Raw genomic sequence first — 20582 nt, forward strand, 5'->3', positions numbered from 1 at the left:
TGTGTGTGTGTGTGTGTGTGTGTGTGTGTGTGTGTGTGTGTGTGTGTGTGTGTGTGTGTGTGTGTGTTTTACAGCAAAAAAACGAAAACAAGTGTGACAATTATGATATAATAATGCTGGTTGCATCCTCAAGTTTTGATTGATAGTCATGTACACACAAACATAAACTCAGCAGCTTGAGCTGAACTTGGATTGTTAAGACAGTCGTTATTGTCAGAGGCCTTTTCGAGGCCTTTTCAGGCTAAACCCCAGCTGCAGCACAAGAGTGATTATAGTCCATAAAATGAAGCACACCCTGAAAGTACTTTTAAGTGGAAGCCATTTTAACTATTTTAGGATATTCTCAAGTGAAGTTTTCCATTTGTCTGTTTTATAGTCACCCTGCAAGTGTCTGAATGTATTTAAAGGTTTTCAAACTATTTTTTTCCTCCCCAACTTTCCTTTTATACCAGGAACACCAATTTTAACCATAGACTGCAAATAAAAGCTACTGTTATGCCATCGATTGGCATTTTGAAACTTCTACAATAGCAGCAGTCGCTTTTGCCATGTCAGTTTTTTGGAGCCAGAATATTTGGACCAGAGGGTGGTGTGCTAAATAGAGATGTTCCTGGCAGCTGACTAAACGGGGGGGAAAAAATTACTAACCGACTAGTCTAAAACTAAATAACACTCAGATATGGGCGACCGTGGGTCAGGGAATTGGGAAGCGCCTCTGTAACCGGAAGGTCGTCGGTTCGATCCCCGGGCTCTCAGAGGGGCCGATGGCGTGATATGGCAGCCTCGCCTCTGTCCGTCTGCCCCAGGGCAGCTGTGGCTACAACTGTAGCTTGCTTCCGCCAGTGTATGAATGTGAGAGTGAATGAATAGTGGAATTGTAAAGCGCTTTGGGTGCCTTGCAAAGCGCTATATAAATGCAATCCATTATTATTATATCAAGCTGAATTTGTGAATCGATTAATGGAAAATGTCAAAATCAATCTAAACAAAGGCATTTGAAGCCATTAATCACATTCTTCAGTAATGAATCATACTGCTTAATTGAGCGGCACCTCGCGTCGTACATTATCAACATTGCACGTCGTATTTCAAATAAACAGTCTCTTTGTGAAATATGATATTAAATTGATTTCTTTTTTTTTTTGTGATCAACATTTTATTGATTTACAACAGGGTTGGGGGTGTACAGACTGTGGAGGAGCAGCACGACTGTAAACTGCAGTAGCAAAGCAAACATTGGTCACAAGGCATGGGGACAGGAAAGAAAAAACACACAGTTACAACCAGTTCTTGCCTCTTCTAGGAGATAACTTTGGATGAGAAGATTTTCCAAGCTTCGACAGTCGTGGGTCGAGCTTTATTTAATTTTGCTGTGGTATGTTCAAGATTAATGATACGGATAAGACATCGTACCCAGAATGATTCCATACAAATGTCAGGACTGAACTATTGCTTTGTAATTTTCTTCTTTGCGGATGTGGATCCGGCGAACAACATTTTGCATTGTATTTGTTTTAAGGAGATTTCAGAGGTGTCATTGAGGAGACAAAGACCAGGATTGGGGATATAAAAAAACTTCCAGCACCTCAGATAACACAGAGTTCACAAAGACCCAAAAATTGGATATAACTGGACAGTCCCATAACATGTGTAAGAACGTGCCTGGTGACGAATCATTGCATATGTGACAGTGATATGTATCCTGTAGTTTCATCTGGAATCTCTTATAGGGTGTAATGTATGTTCTGTGTATGGTTTTGAAATTAATTAGTTGATGCACCAGGTTCCTAAATCGATTTCTTTACTCTAAAAGAAGTCCATGTATTTTAAAAATATCCAAAAAACGAATAAACTGCAGCTGAAAAGTGTGGTGCATTATGAATGCTGTTCAAAGATTCATGACAACTACTATCTAAAACAACAAAATGATAATTCATCCACCTGTTTTCTTCACCCATCAGTTGGGTAACGGGGGCAGCAGCCTAAGCAGAGAAGCCGAGACCTCACTCTTGTCAGTCCCCTACTCCAGCTTATCTGGAGGAACATCGAGGCATTCCCAGACCAGATGTAAGAATAGATGTAATCTCTCCAGCTCGTCCTCGGCTAGCCCCTGGCCTCCTCCCAGTAGGCCAACCCTGGCTAAAACATCTTAACCTTATGCCTCAGCTGTCTCCTTTCAATGTGGAGGAGCAGCAACTCTGCTCTGAACTTCTCTCGAATTATTGAATTCCTCTTTCGAGAGCCCCTCCACCCTTTGGAAATCGCTCATTTCCCTGCAATCTCATTTCTCAGTGATGCTCCATCTGGTGGCACATCGCTGCATAACATTTAGAACACAACAATTTAAAGTATTTCAGCATCAATTAAAATGATAGCAATCGGATTAAATGCCAATACATCTGGTACTGACTAGTGACAATAGCGTGGTCAACTGGTCGCACACGTCCCTAGTTTTAAGTTATCCACTAATGTTGGCAAGATTGGTTTATTAGGTGCATCCATAACCTTGACAGGTTCAAAATACATAGATGTGTATGTGCTAATTAGTGTTAAGTAACAGATAATAAAATACTATAACTTCACTCACCAGAACTGAAGCACAAACATTTTTCATTTGTTGTACCGCACACCAGTCCATAATATTTGTCAGATAATTAGAGTACACCAGTCCTTCCTTCAGGCTTTGTTGGTGTCCAAATACATAGAAAGAAAATTCCCCCACCTTATACTTTTTGAAGGTGATGATATCTGTACAGACCCAAGTATTTCTTCCTTTCTTTCTTTTTTTTAATCAGAGTGTAATCATTTCTATTTAATGCTGTGAAGTTGGGCAGTGACTGGAATGTCTTTGCTTTTTCAGCCAGCCCCAATTGGTCAGTAGAGGAACAGCAGTCTTGTCACATTTTCCTTTTCAGCCCTGAAATTGCTCCTTGGTTTTAACACTCAAAACTCCAAAAAGTCTGAAGAAAAGCATGGAATTGCCCATTACCATTTTCTATCATAGAGATAAATTGGGCTGCGTAGGATGCAGCTTTAACATGTCATCAGAGTTAATGATCAATATGTAGTCAGCGTTAATCATTGCTGTTTAGTCCTAATGTTTGGTTCTACTCAGCTGCATTTCCTTAATGGTACCTTGAGCCAATTTTATCAACGTGAATCCTGATGATGGCTGCATGATTGCTTGCATTGTAAAATATAATAATATATATGATATATATAATTCTAATACACTCTGGCATTTAAGTGTACATTCATAAGCAGCAGCACATGGGCACATTTTTCACAGTAACAGTCTGAATGACACACATCTATACATGCATATAAACATCTTAACATGTCTGACTATTCTATACTTGGGCGGCCGTGGCTCAGGGGGTTGGGAAGCGTATCTGTAACCAGAAGGTTGCCGGTTCGATCCCCGGACTCTCTGTCCTGGTCATTGTGTCCTTGGGCAAGACACTTTACCCTACCGCCTACTGGTGTTGGCCAGAGGGGCCGATGGCGCGATATGGCAGCCGCGCTTCTGTCAGTCTGCCCCAGGGCAGCTGTGGCTACAACTGTAGCTGCCTCCACCAGTGTATGAATGTGAGAGTGAATGAATAGTGGTATTGTAAAGCGCTTTGGGTGCCTTGAAAAGCGCTATATAAATCCAATCCATTATCATTATTATTATTATTATTCAATGAATGGATCTGGACTAGTGGTTATATAGCCTTTTTCTAGTTTTAGAGACCACTTCCACCATACATTTATAGAGTACTTTATTCTATACACTATAAATACGGTACTTTATCTACCTCTCATCCATGGCAACAAAACCATGGCAGTGTCTGGTACAGGTACATGTGTGGATCAGGCTTTAGTTGAACTGGGATCCCTGGTCCTGTGGGAACTTCATCACTGGTCACTGCTACAAGCTGTAGAACAGACCTTCCCAAAGTGTGGGGCCCCATTACAGGGGGGGCGCAGCATGAAAAGGGAAAAAAAAAACAACGCTTGGACACTGCTAGCACGGGGCTCCCACACAAATGCAAAGCAGGAGATGAAGCATCGCATCGCTGAATATGTTTCCAAACCAACTTCATTCTAAGCCAAAGACTAGAAAATCTGGTGAAGCAAATCTTCCCTTTGGTTTCACCTGCACAGGCATTTTTTGAAAAATGTATTGATAGCAATGTTGAATATTAATACACAGGAAAAAAACAAGTACATGTAAAATAATTACACAGTGACGCCTCTGAATTCTAAATGGAGGGACAGTAACTGCATGTGTGTATGTAAGCGTGTAAAACCTGAAGATAGTCAGATTAACAGTATTTTGTCTCTATCTGCCATTCTGCAATTCATCTCATGGAAACAATAACGTGGCGCACAGCGTGACGTGGAAAACGTTGCGTGACGAACTCCGTATTCCTCGTCCACATATAAACCCAAAAAAGGAGTTTTAAAAAATCTCAGTTTTCGGTGATTCCAAACGCCGTTTACATGTGGACGAAACAGCTGCGTTTTCAAAATCACCCGTGTACGTGCAGACGTAGCGTAAAAGAGTTAGTCGTTTATCTTCTTACTACCTGCAGATTACTTGTATTTGCTTAATTGTTTACTAAATGTTTGAGGTGTGAAATAAACTGCAATGGGGGAAAATATGGGTGTGTGTGGTTGGAGGATGTGTTTGTGCGTGTGTGCGCGCGAGGGGGGGGGGCAATATTTTTCTTGTAAAACAAAGGGGGGCCCAGCAAAAAAAGTTTGGGAACCACTGCTTTAGAAGAAAGCCGGCTTCTGTTGTTGAAGAAGTTGCTAAAAAATCTTTCTAAAGATGACTGCCTGTACAGATGGTAGAGGAATGAAATTCATAGTTTCTGAAACCTTCCTTAATGTACCTCATGCTAAATCTCAGGACCAATAAAAGTCAATTTTCCTTCCTGCCAAAAAAAACAGACACAGAAAAGTGAGCAAAACACATATATTGGCAATTTCAGCTTGAAGTGTTGTTTTTTTCCCCTGCACAATATCAAATATTATGAAAATTAACATTAAGTGAAAAAACTAAAATTTAGGTCATTGCAAGTTCAGTCACATCTGGATATTTATTTTGGTGGGACTCAAATGGACTTGAGCATGAGACAGCTGCAGATACACCTCAGATTTAGTGAAAGTCAAACTAGAGGCTTCTGTGGAATGCAGGTTTAGTGAAGTAGGAGTTTATGGGGTTAAAAACGCACAGATTCTCCAACAGCTCTGCTTACATGTCTCTCTTCAACCTTTAGGTGCGTAAGTATTTGCTAATGCTGGACGTGAGGAAGGACCACGTCAAATTCTGGAGACCTCAGATCCTGCTCATGGTTTCCAACCCTCGCAGTAGCGTGGGCCTCATCACCTTCATCAACGACATCAAGAAGAGCGGCCTGTACGTGCTGGGACACGTCCAGCTCGGAGACCTCAGTAAGAACACCAAAGTTCGATTTAAACCTCGAGAAACTTTTTTTGTTTATTTAATCAGCTTCTTCTCCAGTGACTTTTGCATTAGGAGGATTCGAAGGCTTACTTCTGCACCATTTCTCATGTACACCCACTCAGTGTGAGAGAGAGACTATTAATTATGAGCAAAATAAATATGGGATGCTGAGAAGATATTGTTTTTGGAGGATTTTAACATGATTATGATATTTAAAAGCAGCAGAGGCAACAAAAAATCTTCTTTCCCTGAGAACCTCAACTGTATTGCTATAAAATATATCAAATATACCACTATCACTAAAGTCCTTTCATTTTGGTTCAGTTTAAAATGGCCAAATATGGAAAGTATATGAGTGAGAAATGCGCCTCTATGTTGGCAATGCAGTCCAAAGTTCCAGACTGAGCGGTTCATTGTTTAATGGACCTCTTCAGAATGCTAACCCTTTCTCTTTGACATCGCCTCATCTGCTGCTGTCGAGGGAAGTAATCGCACGCACAAAGCTCTGGAGGCACCTCCTTTCTACACACTTGCAGATTTTCAAGGGGCAAGGTCATTGATTGTCTTTTTCTTTGTCTTCCGTGGGGTGTAAAGGGGTGGGGGAGATGATGGCAGACCGGGACTGGCCATGAATGGAGTGCTCCCAGTCCAAATCCTTTGTGTTTCACAGTGGAAAAAAATGATATGTTCATTAGCCGCTGAAGGGCCCTTCTCTCACTTGACGAGCCACTTGGTCTTGAGAAATATGAGCGAGCTATTCATTCACATAATTACACTGAAGTGGAGTTTGTTGTTGAGGATTTGCACATTGCCCTGCTAATCTATTTTGAGTCTACCCATTTATACTTACAATTGTGCAGCAGCTGTTTGCCTTAAAGCTGAATGGAATACATGGCAGCTTCTAGCACAGTTCAAACAACCACAGGAAGCCTGTAGACGTGACCTCTGGATGGCCCTCTACATACATGCTGATGCTTTTTTTTGGGATGACTGATCACCTGCTCACCTGTTTGTGCTTCCCTGTATCTTTCATTCTTTATCCAAGTCTGTCTACACTGTCATTTGCGCTTGCATCTTTCTGTTTCTTCCCTCTCCTCCATATCTCAGCATGCTCTCTTGCATCTCACTCACGCTCTGCCTCTAATTCCAGCTCTGTCAACTCACTTCTCCACTCTCTCCTTTTACTTTTTGGCTTTCCTGCTTCTGGGTCCATTTCCTTCTCATTCTCTGAATCTTAGCACACTTCTGTTCAACTGTCAGATGTATTTCTAGTGCAATTCAACTTTATGTTTTTTTTTCCAGACACTTTGCCGTCTGACCCTCTGCAGGCCCAATATGAGTCCTGGTTGTCCCTGGTGGACCATCTAAATATCAAAGCCTTTGTCAACCTGACCTTAGCTGATTCTGTACGTCATGGTGTCCAACATCTCCTCTTCATTTCAGGACTTGGTCAGTACCCCTATTAATAACACACATTGTCCTTATTTGTTATTAAATTCAAAGGCAAGTATCAATATACTAATATGATTTTTGTTCCTTCCACGTACTTACATTTTGATTAAAGCCAATGCCTAATGAATGTTTTTACGTTTACATTATATTATATTATTATTTAGACTTCAACCAGTGGTTTGGTTACTATGTTTACTCAAAGTTTCAAGTATTGAACTAAACTGCCCAAACATCCAGAAGCAGACACGTTAACACTGTAAGATGATATGCTGTGTCGGTTATTGAGCTGCGATATCCAAACTGCTATTTGCACTTTTTATCTATGTGCCCAAAATGCACTTGATTTTAACTTCTTGTAGTTTCTATGTAAATGTGTTTATTTAACATGCCTGAAATGCACCATAACCCTAATCCCGCCCCAAGGGCAAGGACTGGCAGCATATCAAGAGAGTCACATTTGATCAAAAAGGTCTTTACAGAGCCACAAAACATACAGTACTGCGCAAAAGTCTTGAGTTACTCACTAGTTCTATATATTTTTCTTCCAAGGAGCCAGATTTTCTTGTTATTTTGTTCAAGTTGTCTTAAGTAATAGTTCTCCAGGCTTTCATAAGGTCTTTTAAAAATTTTCTTTAGCCATCCGTTGCTCTTTTGCTCACTTTCAGTCCAGGCCATGTAACGGACATATTGTGAATCATTCTAAGTCTTCCACTCTCAACATTATAGGAAATGAATGATGGTAATAAAAGAAATAATTTTTGCCTTTCCTCTTCCCAGGTGGGATGCGTCCTAACACCCTTGTCCTGGGTTTCTATGATGACTGTCTTCCAAAAGACAAACTGATTGATCCGTCAATGTCGAGCACTCAGTCCAGGGATCCCTCAGGTCCTTCTCACGAGCCAGAGCAACCTCCTCTCTTCCACTTTGTGTCCCTGCGGGGCTCTAGTAACAGACTGGACTATGGTGAATTTGGAGACGGAAAGGTTCTAGGGTCCCAGGAGTATGTAGCTATCATTGCTGATGCCATGAAGATGCTCAAGAACGTGGTACTAGCTCGATACTTCAACAACTTTGACAGAGCCCAGGTTCTCTCACCTCCCTCCTGCACTCCCGGGAAGAGAGCTGTGTATGTGGATGTCTGGCCAGTCAACCTCCTACGCCCAGACAGCTGTAGCTATGTGGATACCTGTTCTCTATTCCTGCTGCAGCTGGCATGTATCCTTAACATGGTGCGGGACTGGCGCAAAGCTACACTGCGTCTCTTCCTGTGTGTTGAGGAGGGCCGAAGTGTGAGGGGCCCGGAGGAGAAGCTCAGCCAGCTGCTTAAGGAGTTGAGAATTAAGGCTCAGATCCACCCCGTGCCTTGGGATCAGCAGGTGGCACTACACTGGCAGCGTCAAGGCAACTGGGGGAAGAAACAGCTGGATGCTACTACGGAAGAGAAGAAGCTGCAACCTGAGGAGGAGGAGGATGAGGAGAACGAAGAAGATTACGTCAACAGCTTCCCAAGCAACGCCACACGTGTGTCAGATGACTACCTTTCAGCTGTCAACAAGCTGATCCTGGATCAGTCCCGGCCCCAACCCGCTGTGCGTTTCTTGTACTTGCCACGCCCCCCAGCTGACACCCGCCGCTATACTGCTTACCTGCGCCAGCTGGAGCTGCTGACTCAGGACCTTGGCCCTACGCTGCTCATCCACGGCGTAACACCAGTCATCACCACCGACCTTTGAAACGGCACACTCGATGAAGTGTGCTTCACACACAGAGTTTTCTTGAATTCACTGAAGGTGTGTGGACCTCGGAGCTGCCTTTGTCTGACCTGTCCACCCAACAGTAGTTCAACAAAACACCTCGTCACTCACAGAGACAGTCTGCACTCCCTTGCACATTTTACACTGACACAGAACAAAGTCGTCAGTTTCAACTTGACTGTCTACATATTTACCATTTCTTTATTTTATATGTGCACTCCAGTAAAAATTCTAGTATTCCAATCAAGCCCCTGAAGGCACCGTCATATTCCATTTATGGACCTCATTTCAATATAAGATGAGTACAATCAGATGATGATTGGATTTACCAAAATAATGTTTTCAGGGGAAAAGCAGGAGGTGAATGTTGAAAAAGTAGAGCCAGTCAATCAAAACCACAGTCAAATGGCACAATTGTTCTCACTTTTCACCAGTGTTACATTAATGAGCTAAATCGCTCGCAGCAGGCTCAGCTAGTTTTAAATTTCCCCTCTCCTAGAGCTTCCTTCCCTGTTTTCTTACAATAATCATTCTATTTTAGTTTTTTATTTTTCCAGATCAAAAAGTGCCTTGCTAGTTAGGGAGCTGGAGTTGGACTGTTAGACCTTGACTCGTGAAATCTGCATTTTTTTGCCTTTACAAATGAAACACCCGAACAATAACAATGGTGCTTGATGCCTTTAAGGTTTAATTCCAAACATCTTGCGTGTGGGATCTGAGAAACACACTCCACCTTTTATCCAAATACACTTTTGTCCCTCCACTGCCAAATAGCAGCCTTCCAACATTAATTTAACATGTTTACAATGCAAATCGTTACTGTGATTATCTATGTTTTATTGATATGTCATTTTTGGTACGGCGTTGTTGGCCAGGCTTAATTGAAGTAACTTCTTTGCCTTTTACCTAAACCATTTCTTTAGCGAGTCTATGTAGTTTTTGCTAAACTGTATGGACAAATTTATGGGATATTTGTAACTGCTAGATTACCAATATACATAGTGTGTCATCACTGTGTGACCCAGCATTCTGTGACAAATTGGATTTCCATTCTTTGGAAAATCCCTCTGTTTTCTGTAAAAATCTGAAGGCTAGGGGTCCATAAATATTTCATGTAAAATAAATTAATTCACTTCAACTTACACTTGAAACTCTTTTTCACCCTGACTCCAACATGCCTGTGTGGTACTTGAAGAGAGGTTGGTGCTTGGTTTTGGACATGGCTTGAAATGTTTGTTTGGGGGGTTTTTTTTTGCAGTTTTTGGAATGACACATATTTTTATTTCTCGACCCACTGGGTCCACTCTGTTGCTACAGCTGGGTTCCCTTTTGGACACTACAGCCCCCAACAAGCAACTGATTATAGAGTTCTTCTTTGTCCTGCAAAAAATAAATAAATCACATGCTTTATTGAAAGAATGAAATGTTTAGAGTTTGATATATACTTTTAAATTGAAATGGCAGATAAATAATAAAATGTCCTTTTTGTTTTGTTATACCTGCTCAGATTGTTTGCAAAAGCCAGATCAAACTTAACTACTTCTCCAAATGTCTGCACTTTGTTTCCTTCAGCCTTAGACCAGTTTATGCGTCTTTGAGAAGAGATCTGAGGGGTTTTTGTGAGCGCTTGTTTGTGTGAGGTAAACTTTGGAAATAGGGCTGAGATAGCTCGGCAGCTCAGACAGAGAGATTCTAGAGGGTGCCAGCCAGCCAAATTACTTTGTCCTACAGTCACCCTCGCTGCCAACCAGGCAGAAATGGATTCCATCTCCGTTCTGAGGTGAACAACAGATTGGAGAAATAAGCCCAAATAACCATCGATATCTGTTCAGGAGGAGGGAGGCTGACATTTATCACTGAGGGAAAGACGTGGGCTCTGAGAGGATTGGGTCTGCGTGTGTGCAGAGAAAAAAAGATCGCAACTTAGTTTTCTGACGTGCTTGTTTATTGGTTGCACCATTAATGGCAAGTAATTAGTCTTAAGAAAAATGCAATTTGTAAGTAGATCGAAACAAATACCAATCAGTATGAATCAAACAAACTGATATATAATCCAACATGAATCAAAAATACAAAGGCGTATGCTCTTACAATTTACAGTTGAAAAGCAGTTTGATTAGATTTTCCCTTTCTTTTTGTCGTAAATATACTATTAGTTTTACAATGAAATCATCCCATGTACAAATAATCCCTGAGAGCCAAAAGCTCAGACAATTTCTGACTGTTGGTAAGAGAGGATATTCCTAATATGGTCATCTCAAGCACACTCTATGAAGCGCCTTGAGGCGACTTATGTTGTGATTTGGCGCTATATAAATAAAATTGAATTGAATTGAATTGAACTCCTCTAGCCTTAAGCACAGAAGCTCCGCCCAGCTGTACAAAGCTGTTCATGAGAAAGACCCAGTTAGAAGAACGCTGGCTTGAATCAGACATCAGGACGATTTTTGGGGTGGCTGTAGGTCAAGAGGTTGAGCAGGTCATCTGCTAAATCAGAAGGTTTGTGGTTTCCTTCCTGGCTGCTCCAATCTGCGTGCCAGCCAACATATTTGTGCAAGAAAAATGTGAACCTCAAGTCTGATGCATTCATCAGAGTGTGAATGTTAGATACAGAGCACTTGGGCTTAGAAAGTGCTTGTGTGAATAGGTGAATGAGGCATTTTGTATAAGTGCTCCAAGTGCTCAAATAGAGCAGAAAAGCACTGTATAAGAGCCAGTCTATTTGCTGTTTATCTCCTGTGTGATGCACTGTGTTTAACAAGCTACTGAATGCCTAAATTCTCTTTATAATTAATAAAGTATCTATCACTTGAATCTATCACTGCTTACTTTCATTCTCCATACACATGATTTAATGAAAGAAGAAAATATAGACTAGCAAGTCAGAAATTTTGCTCATTAAAAGAAAAACTGACAACTAACTATGTTTGGGAATGTTTTTCAGCTGCCTGAATGGATAGCATATGTTGTGTTTTAGACTCCAGAATTCGTCTCCTTTAAATTATTATTATCACATTAGGAAACAGGCAGCGAGAAAAGGATGGCCTGTACATGCACTGCATCTTGAAAACAAATGGTTAAAACATTTTCACAAATATGAACACATTTTTTGAATTTTGGCATGAAAAAAAAATGTAAATGATGCCAAAAAAAGCCAAAAGCAACTATCAGTGAGATACAGAAATGTGCTGCGAATGAAATATTACTGTATACACAATGAGTAGCAACCCACACAAAAACATGTAACCCAATGAGCCACTATTATAAACACTGGAAATGCAAATGTTATGAGTATGTGTACATTTTTTTTATTATACACTTACTATTATTATTACTATGACAACCCTGCTCTGCCACGTGTGCAGCCCTGATCAGAGGAAACCTGTCACCTCTACAGTGTGTCAGAGCTCTAACCACTGGGGATCCCATCGGCACACACCACCGTACTTCATCACTTCTAATTTCTACAGCACTTTAAATTTCATCTCCCTCTCTACATCTCCAGATCCACTTAATTGTACATGACACGCAGATTGCCAGAGTCATCAGATGGATCGGAGAGGGAGAGAGAAGACGGGAGGAGAGGAGGAAGGGGGGTGTCAAGTAGGATTTGGTCATGCTGACACCCAGATTCAATTACTAGTTAAGGTTTTCAGAGGCCAAACAGGCCGCTGGCTTTTCCTGTGAATCATGTGTGCATGCAAATGTGTAGAAAGTGCATCCTCACATTTTAAGATTTTGAATAGCTAAAGCTCTCACATTGATACAGCAGTCTCAGTGCATTTGAGATGTCTTACATACTGAACGCGTGTTGTCCACTTTTAGTAGGATGATATTAGGATTGTTCAGTAAATGCTCAATATCTGCTGTTTTGATGATAACAATCCTTAAGGTCTGCACATCTCATGCAATAATAAAGTGAGGCTTAGCATGTTACTTCTTCATGGCAGAGCTCTATTTTCTAAGCAGCTATTAGCCAGTTTGCATTTCACTGGGTACTTTTCAATCATAGACTATGAACAAACAGTGTTTTTCAAAAGCTTGACCTTCTGAGATATTGTTGCAGAAAATTTCATGTTTTTAATGTTTGATGTTTAAAGGACATTCAAGGGAGAAAAACAATGCCTTGTGAACTCACAGTTAGAAAAAAGGGGGCAAAAATGATAAATCTGTAAATATTGGACAGATGCCAGTAAAAATGTCATAATTGTTTTGGGGTTTTTGTGTGTGTGTGTGTGTGTGTGTGTGTGTCATCTTCTTTCTGTTTTCTTCTTGTCTGCTCTTCTTTCAGTTTACTTGCTGCTTTACTTTTAGGGTTACTGTTTTCACTTTTGTCCTTTGTTCTTTTCCCACACTAGTATCTCATTGTATGTGGCTGAGTTGACCTTATTTACCAGCTCTCACTTGGATGTATTTGGTATCAATTTGTCATTGTTTGGGGCAAATGAATAGTCCGTTTGTTTGGAAAAAATGAAAAGAGACCTGAAAGTCTCTTTCAACTCTCTTGCGTGGCAGCTGGTCGAATTTTTATGAATACAAGGGGGTCTAAGAGTTACATCTTTTTAGGTCAATCAGTATGTGTATGTATGAACAAACGCATTACATAAAGTGGCATTTACTTTTCCATTTCACAAAGAATTTCTTGGCTTAGTACTTCAAATCAAATCAAATCACTTTATTGTCACATCACATGTGCAGGTACACTGGTACAGTACATGTGAGTGAAATTCTTGTGTGCGAGCTTCACAAGCAACAGAGGTGTGCAAAAATACAATAACATAAGAACAAGCAAAATATAAGAATGGTAAATGGCCTGCATTTGTATAGCGCTTTTCTAGTCCCTAAGGACCTCAAAGCGCTTTACACAACCAGTCATCCACCCATTCACACACTGGTGATGCAAGCTACATTGTAGCCACAGCCACCCTGGGGAGCACTGACAGAGGCGAGGCTGCCGGACACTGGCGCCACCGGGCCCACTGACCACCACCAGGCAATGGGCGAAGTGTATTGCCCAAGGACACAACGACCTGTCCAAGCCGGGGCTCGAACAGGCAACCTTCCAATTACAAGGCGAACTCCCAACTCTTGAGCCACGATCGCCCCAATGGGTAAATGTGAGAATTATATGAATAAATATATGTACAATATAAGAGTATATGCGCATTACTGAATGTGTGAATGTGTAAATATATCTACGTGTGTGTGTGTGTGTGTATATGTAACAAAAATGTATATATATATAGATATATTATTTTTTTTAATTAAATAGAATAAATGACAAAATAAAATATACAGAGGTTGGCAGTTGGTAAATGGCTGTTTCCATCTTGAGATGGTGATGTCACCCATCCACTTTGATATTGTAATATTGTGGCCCTGCCTTCTGACAGACCTTCAATCTCAAGGTGAAAGCACAAGTAATCTCTGAGTAAAAAGAAGTTAATAGATATTTAAGAATCAAAACAACTAGCAAGTATTAGTTATTTTTATTTTGGGAATTTAGGCCATACAATAAGGATTCACAGCTGCCAAGTTTAGTAAATAAGTAGATAGTGGCCTCATGTAATAATGTCACTATCCGACTGAATTTAGTTCATGTTGATTTAGTCAAAACCAAAAATAAATCTGATCAGTATGAGCTGTTGGCAAATAACCTAAACTTGAACTAGGGTTTAGGTGGGTTCCCGCTTACCCTGGCATTCACGCATTGAGCTGCAGACTCTCGTAACACATCCGAGTAGCTCTTCCCTAGACACATCAGAAGCCTCAGTACATGGATTATCCACATTGTCCCTTAGGTGAGCAACCCAAAAGAATGAGAGGTATTCCCTGTACTGAACGCATAGGTCAATTGCTATTTTGACATATCTGAATGCACTGTGAAGTCACAAATTGAAGACAAGCAGGAAAACCCATAAAACAGTCCCCACTGTCTGCATCAGGAGTGAAGGCAGCAAATGGAGAAGGGCCTGTAACAATGCACAAACTTGCAGAGTAGGCCCATACTAACTCCAAAAGCTTTAAACAGTAAAATGGGACAAAATATAAGATTTAACATCTCAGGTAATAAACTGAATGGTGGCTTTATTAAATTAGGACATAGAGAAGGATGCAGACTCCTACTTGGACTTACACTCTGAGGTGAGGAAAGGAAAATGGGGAAAAAAGCATTCATAAAGCATAGATTGCCACATTCTGGGGTCAATAGTAGGAACTTGTTTATAGGTGTAGGGAGGAAAGGGAATGCAGGGTATGATTCTGTTTAAGACCATAGTAAAGGTCAGAGTAAAGTTGAAATAGCTTTGTGTACAACACTGCAATTGGCACATGTTGCTTTGGTAAAAAAACAAAATTAGTAAGGAACTGAACACTGTTGGAACACGAGTTGTCTTGTGATTGACAAAAGAGTCTGATGCTCTTCCATCTGAGCTACCCAGGCTCCAAAAGTCACACTTTTGTCATCTGGTCCACACATTTAAATATATATTTTTTCTGTTCTGTAAAAATGTGAACTTTTAACCTGTTATTTCACTGTATGTACTAGTGACGATTTGCAGTTAGATATTATTAAATCATTATGTCAGACAAAAGCCAATGCAAATATTTAATTCTAGGGGGAGACATGCCCCCCTAGGCTGTATTATGAATTGAATTGAATAGGAATTGGATTACAAACCCTACCAAGAGGTAGGTCAATCATATAGTGAGTGTTCTGCAGGGTGGTCTTCTACAAATGCTACCTGCACTTGATGGACTTTGCTAAGCTGCACCGTCTGTGTTTAGTTTTTGATTCAATGTGAATTACCCACTTAGTTGTAGGCTGTTTTATGAAGTCCTACCAACAAACCTACCAAGTGCTAGATGGTGATCAAAATGACTTTGCCGAAACCCAGGCTCGAAATACAGTCCTTTAGATGTTCAGTCTAACGCTCTCCCAACTGAGCTATTTTGGCACATTTTGCTTTAGAAAGTACTCAAAAATTGCATTTTATAACCAGTCATGTCTACCACTGGCCAAACTGCACTCCAGCTGACCCACTCATACTTTTAAGATTTGGATTTTACAGTGAACACAGCCATGTGATGAACTCTGCTCTCTTAATTTTTAACTGGCTTTCTCTCAGTGGACAACAGTGCCAACCGCCATGTTTGACCAAGATGTGCATTATAATTGGAAACTGCACCAAGACAACCCAGGTGGAAATGTTCTGGCAAGGATTTGCAGTTAGATTTTATTAAATCGTGATATCAGACAAGAGCCAACGCAACTATTTAATTCTACAGGGAGACATGCACTTAGCCCTAGGTTGTATTACATAGTTTGATGACCAACCCTACCAAGAGGTAGGCAGGTCAATCATTTAGTGAGTGTTCACCAGGAGCATCTGGATGAGTGCTTTCTACAAAGTCCAACTTCACTTGATGGACTTTGCTAAGCTGCACCGTCTGTGTTTAGTTTTTGATTCGATGGGAATGATCCCCTTTGTTGTAGGCTGTATTATGAAGTCCTACCAACAAACCTACCAAGACGGTGATCAAAATGGCTTTGCCGAAACCCAGACCCCCTTAGCGACTTTTTTTCTAAAACGCAACTAGCGACAAATCTGGCATTATTAGAGACTTATTTATGACGACTTTTAGACGTGAAAGCGCGTATCGCTCTTACTCTAAATAAGCAGCGGGTGCTGCGGTGGGCACCTCGCCCGTGCCAAAGAACTCACAGGCGGAGGATAGTCCTCCCCCAGCTGCTATCGGGGCAGGGCTGACTGTAACGCAGTAGCGATTTTCCTTACTGAGGAGTTGGCAACACTGGTAGTGATGTGTCGGTCGCGAACAGTGTTGCTAACGCCACAGTAAGGAAAATCGCTATTGGTTGTCCTAAAAGCCGCTAGAAGTTGCTAAATGACGTCATCGCCTAATTTGCATAATTGGTCATGCTAATGTAATTGTAACCTACACTGTTGGAGAGAGAAATAACATCGTGGAAGAGAGATAAAGTCAGTAAAAAACGTCTTAAATCCATTTATAATTTATATCTTTTAGCAATTATTGTTTTTTTAATGTCACAATTCCAACCCTGCTCCTTTATCCGGGCTTGGACCGGCAAAAGTGACCCGAAATAGGCACTTTGGTGGAGTTACTTTGTGTGTGTGTGTTTATAAGTATTTTAAAAACTTGTGGTCCACAAAACAATATATAACACATAACAGTAAAAGAACTGACTGCGTTACAGTCAGTGCGGGAGCAGCAGCTTCGCTCATGCGCGATTCATTTGCAGTTTGGACGCATAGGTTTGAACGTCTCCTGCCCCGATAGCAGCTTGGGGAGGACTATCCTCCGCCTGTCAGCGCTTTTGGCATGGGCAAGGTGCCTAAATTTGTTTAAAAGGAAGAAGCTGAAAATTGAAATAGTTAAAAGTTGAACTGTGAATAGTTCGTTTTTGTATTATATGATTTATTTATTACATTTTATGTGGAGTGAATAAATAAAAGTATATTTACGGTGGCCCTTAGAGACAAAGCATGTACAAACTTCAAAACACGTATGAACTCTGAAGCACGTACAAATTCCAAAACACAACAGAAGTGCTCCAGGATGCTAGGCGCTGTGTTAAGCTTTTGTTACCTAGTGGCTACACAAGCCAGCAAGGACCAACGACTGGATTTGGTGTGTGGTAGTAACAGGTAAATGAACATTTTTCTTAAAATTATTTGAATATATATGAGTGCTTGTGTATGAATACACAAACCATAAAAGTATGCTTTCAATTGCGTAATTTAAGTGATCTAGATAGCTGTGTTTTGGAGTTTGTACATGCTTTTTGGAGTTTGTACGTGTTTTGTCTCTAGGGGCCACCGTAAATATTTATATATAAACATATATAAATAAAACCACATTTTTTTATATTAGTAATTCCTTTTGTGCATAATTTTATATTATTGTTAATAATAAATTAATTAAAGCAACAAAACAGCCTGAAGCCAAGCACACCATTGTTTTTCTTGTGACATTACCAATAAGTTTGATGTGTCACATGGCCCTCTTCCTATTGAAAAAACAAAAGTTGTATCCAAGATGGCCAACTTCTCAATGGCCACCATGGTCACCACCCATCTTGAGGAGTTTGCCCCCTCACATATACTAATGTGCCACAAACAGGACTTTAATATCACCAACCATTCCCATGTTATTATGGTGTATCCATATAAATGGCCCACCCTGTACATTCAGTTTAAGATGTGAGCTCAGCCGGTCACTAACTGGTGGTGAGTTGAATCAAGGGGCAGGGCAGGATTCTTTATAGGTCTGGTACGCTAGGATTATCTGGAGGAGGCCTCTGTCTTAGAGCTACAATTCCCACATCGTCATGCCACCTGAAGTCGATGGACTCAACTACATATGATAATGGGGTCACAAAATTATCATGAACAACTGAGCTTTTCTATTAAGTTGGTGAGAAGTGAATGTTGGCCAAGACAAGGACAGTGCTTGACATTACCTCCTGCCTGCTCCATGACGTGTAGCTCAGTCAGCGAGAGGCTGAGATTACCCAAATGCAACACTGAACAACACAAGAAATCCTGTCTGTGGCCCTCTCTCTTTAAAACTCCACCATCTAATGTGGTTTAGAGTAGAATACCATCCATCCATTCGCTTCCGCTTATCCTTTTCAGGGTCGCGGGGGGCGCTGGAGCCTATCCCAGCTGTCATAACACACAGGGACAGACAACCATTCACACTCACACCTAGTGACAATTTGGATTAATCAATTAACCTATCCCCACAAGTTGCATGTCTTTGGACGGTGGGAGGAAGCCGGAGTACCCGGAGAGAACCCACGCAAACACGGGGAGAACATGCAAACTCCACACAGAAAGACCCCGGCCTGATGTTGGAATTGAACTCAGGACCTTCTTGCTGTGCGGCAACAGTGCTAACCACCGTGCCACCATGCTGAGTAGAATACCAATCATATAAAATTTAATCTAGTAGAGCTATTTCTTCTATTTTGTAGCTTTCAAGTATATGGTATTATTTAATTTAGCTAGTTTCCATCAAAAGATGGAAACTAGCGAGACCATTCTCACTGACGTTGAAATATTTGGTGTCTGGTAAACCTTGAGCCGATGGGCTATAGTTACATCGTGAGGTTTTAAACACTGAGTTTTAAAACGTGCGTCAGATGAACAATGATATGAAAAAACCCCAGAGGCCTTCAGTGATGATTAACTATTTTAGGGGCTTGTTCAGATTATATAGAACAAGATACATAGCATTAAAACACGTTTAAAAAACATCAGTCTTAAGGAATGCAGTATAGTTTGGACCCATAAGTAGGATTCATACACCATCACTTAACAACCAGATTGTCTTGGAGCAACTGTAACAATATAATTTCTTTAGGGATTAATAAATTATTCTGATTCCACTATAACTGATTTGCTGAGACAGTGATGCAATGTGAAATGAAGTTTTTTTCATGCTTACTTGGTTGAAATATCTGAACTGAGTGTCCCTTTTAAAGTGTCTTCTCCCAAGAACTGTGCAGAACTGACTTTGCCTAAGCTTCAGGGAGTACATCTATGTAATTCTTGTCACAATAGACTGCAGGGCCATGCAGCGACAAATTTGACAAGGGGATGTTTGAGTAACAATATTATGGCAGTTTTTTTGTTTTTTTAGTTTAGTAAAAAACACCAGTAATAATCTTTTAACAAAAAACTACTTTTATTTTTATTTTTGCATTGAAGTACAACTGTGCCCCTTTATTATTTAAATTAATTTCAGTTAATATCTTTAACTGCTGCAAATGACTATGATAGTTCATTCATAAAACAACCCCAACAATAGGATGTCAAATCCTATCTATTATACACCATTTCATAATCAATTTGCTTCTAAAATGTTTCAAATGAGAGGTACAAAGCTACTTTGAGTAAAGGTTTGCTCACTTTTTTAAGAATGTTATTTTTTAGAAGACAGTTTAAGTTTATTTATCCAAGACAAAAATTGCATTGTCAGGACCTGAATTTAAATCTCAACATTTATGACACAAGGCAGAATTGCTGCAAACTGTGCTAACAGTGTAGCACAAGTACTGCTAACAGTATTGATCAAGTTGCTTGAAAATAATAATTAGTTATTAATTACTGATTACTTCTCCAAGAAAGTAATCCATTTACTTTAGTGATTACTTATTTTCAAAAGTAATTACTTTATTGCTTATTTACTTTTTAAAAACATGATACACAACCTGAGTATGTAATAAAACAATAGACTTTTAGCCCAGTTCTATTTTTACTGCATAATCCATCATATGAAATTGAATCAAACGAAAAAGTCTATTTTTAAAACTTGTTTTATTAGTTTTAATCTTTTAACTTCATGCACATTGCATCAAGCAAAAATGAAATTATATGCAACTGTCTTTGACTGGAAGAAATTTGTTTAACATTTAAACCTATTTTCTGCATATTCCAGCATATAAAATAAAAAAAAAATTGTGTTTACACTCACTCTTTCAAATTAGTGCAAGTAAAAGACAGCAAAAAATAAGTAAACTCAAAGATTGAGCGGTACTGTTGCCCTTAAGTCTATTTCACCTGTTTAGCAGGAGTGAGGCCTGTTGGAGGTTTGCCCGGTCCCACAGCGGTCGTGTCAGTGGGGGGATCCGGGGATTTCTCTGTGAATTTCACATTCCCATGGCATTAAACTTCTAATCTGCTTGCTCAGATTAGAAGTTTAATTTTTTGCTGTAGAAAGAAGTTTTCTTCCCATGCAGAGTGTACAGCCGACGCTAATGTTTTTGTCACTTTTTACAGAATCAAACTCAAAGTAATGTCATTACTTCTAGGCTTTAAATACTGCACGGTCGTACTCTGTCCCATACTCCATATTATCCATTGTTGATCTAC

The 20582-nt window shown here is 40.2% G+C and overlaps 1 protein-coding gene across 1 annotated transcript in view; it reads left to right on the plus strand.

Annotated features, from left to right (window-relative positions):
• zgc:153039 (uncharacterized protein LOC767698 homolog) overlaps positions 1–11934 on the plus strand; it is a 77282-nt gene extending 65348 nt beyond the window's left edge. Inside the window, exons 11-13 of the mRNA XM_005938311.3 lie at positions 5271–5445; positions 6761–6907; positions 7688–11934. Of these exons, the coding sequence (XP_005938373.1) occupies positions 5271–5445; positions 6761–6907; positions 7688–8643 (1278 nt within the window). The 3' untranslated portion in view covers positions 8644–11934. The remainder of the gene's footprint in view (positions 1–5270; positions 5446–6760; positions 6908–7687) is intronic.
• The last annotated feature ends 8648 nt before the right edge of the window (positions 11935–20582 follow it).

Source organism: Haplochromis burtoni, unplaced genomic scaffold (assembly GCF_018398535.1).
Source record: "Haplochromis burtoni strain Fernald_Lab_line unplaced genomic scaffold, NCSU_Asbu1 Contig_255, whole genome shotgun sequence".
Taxonomy (NCBI): Eukaryota; Metazoa; Chordata; class Actinopteri; order Cichliformes; family Cichlidae; genus Haplochromis; species Haplochromis burtoni.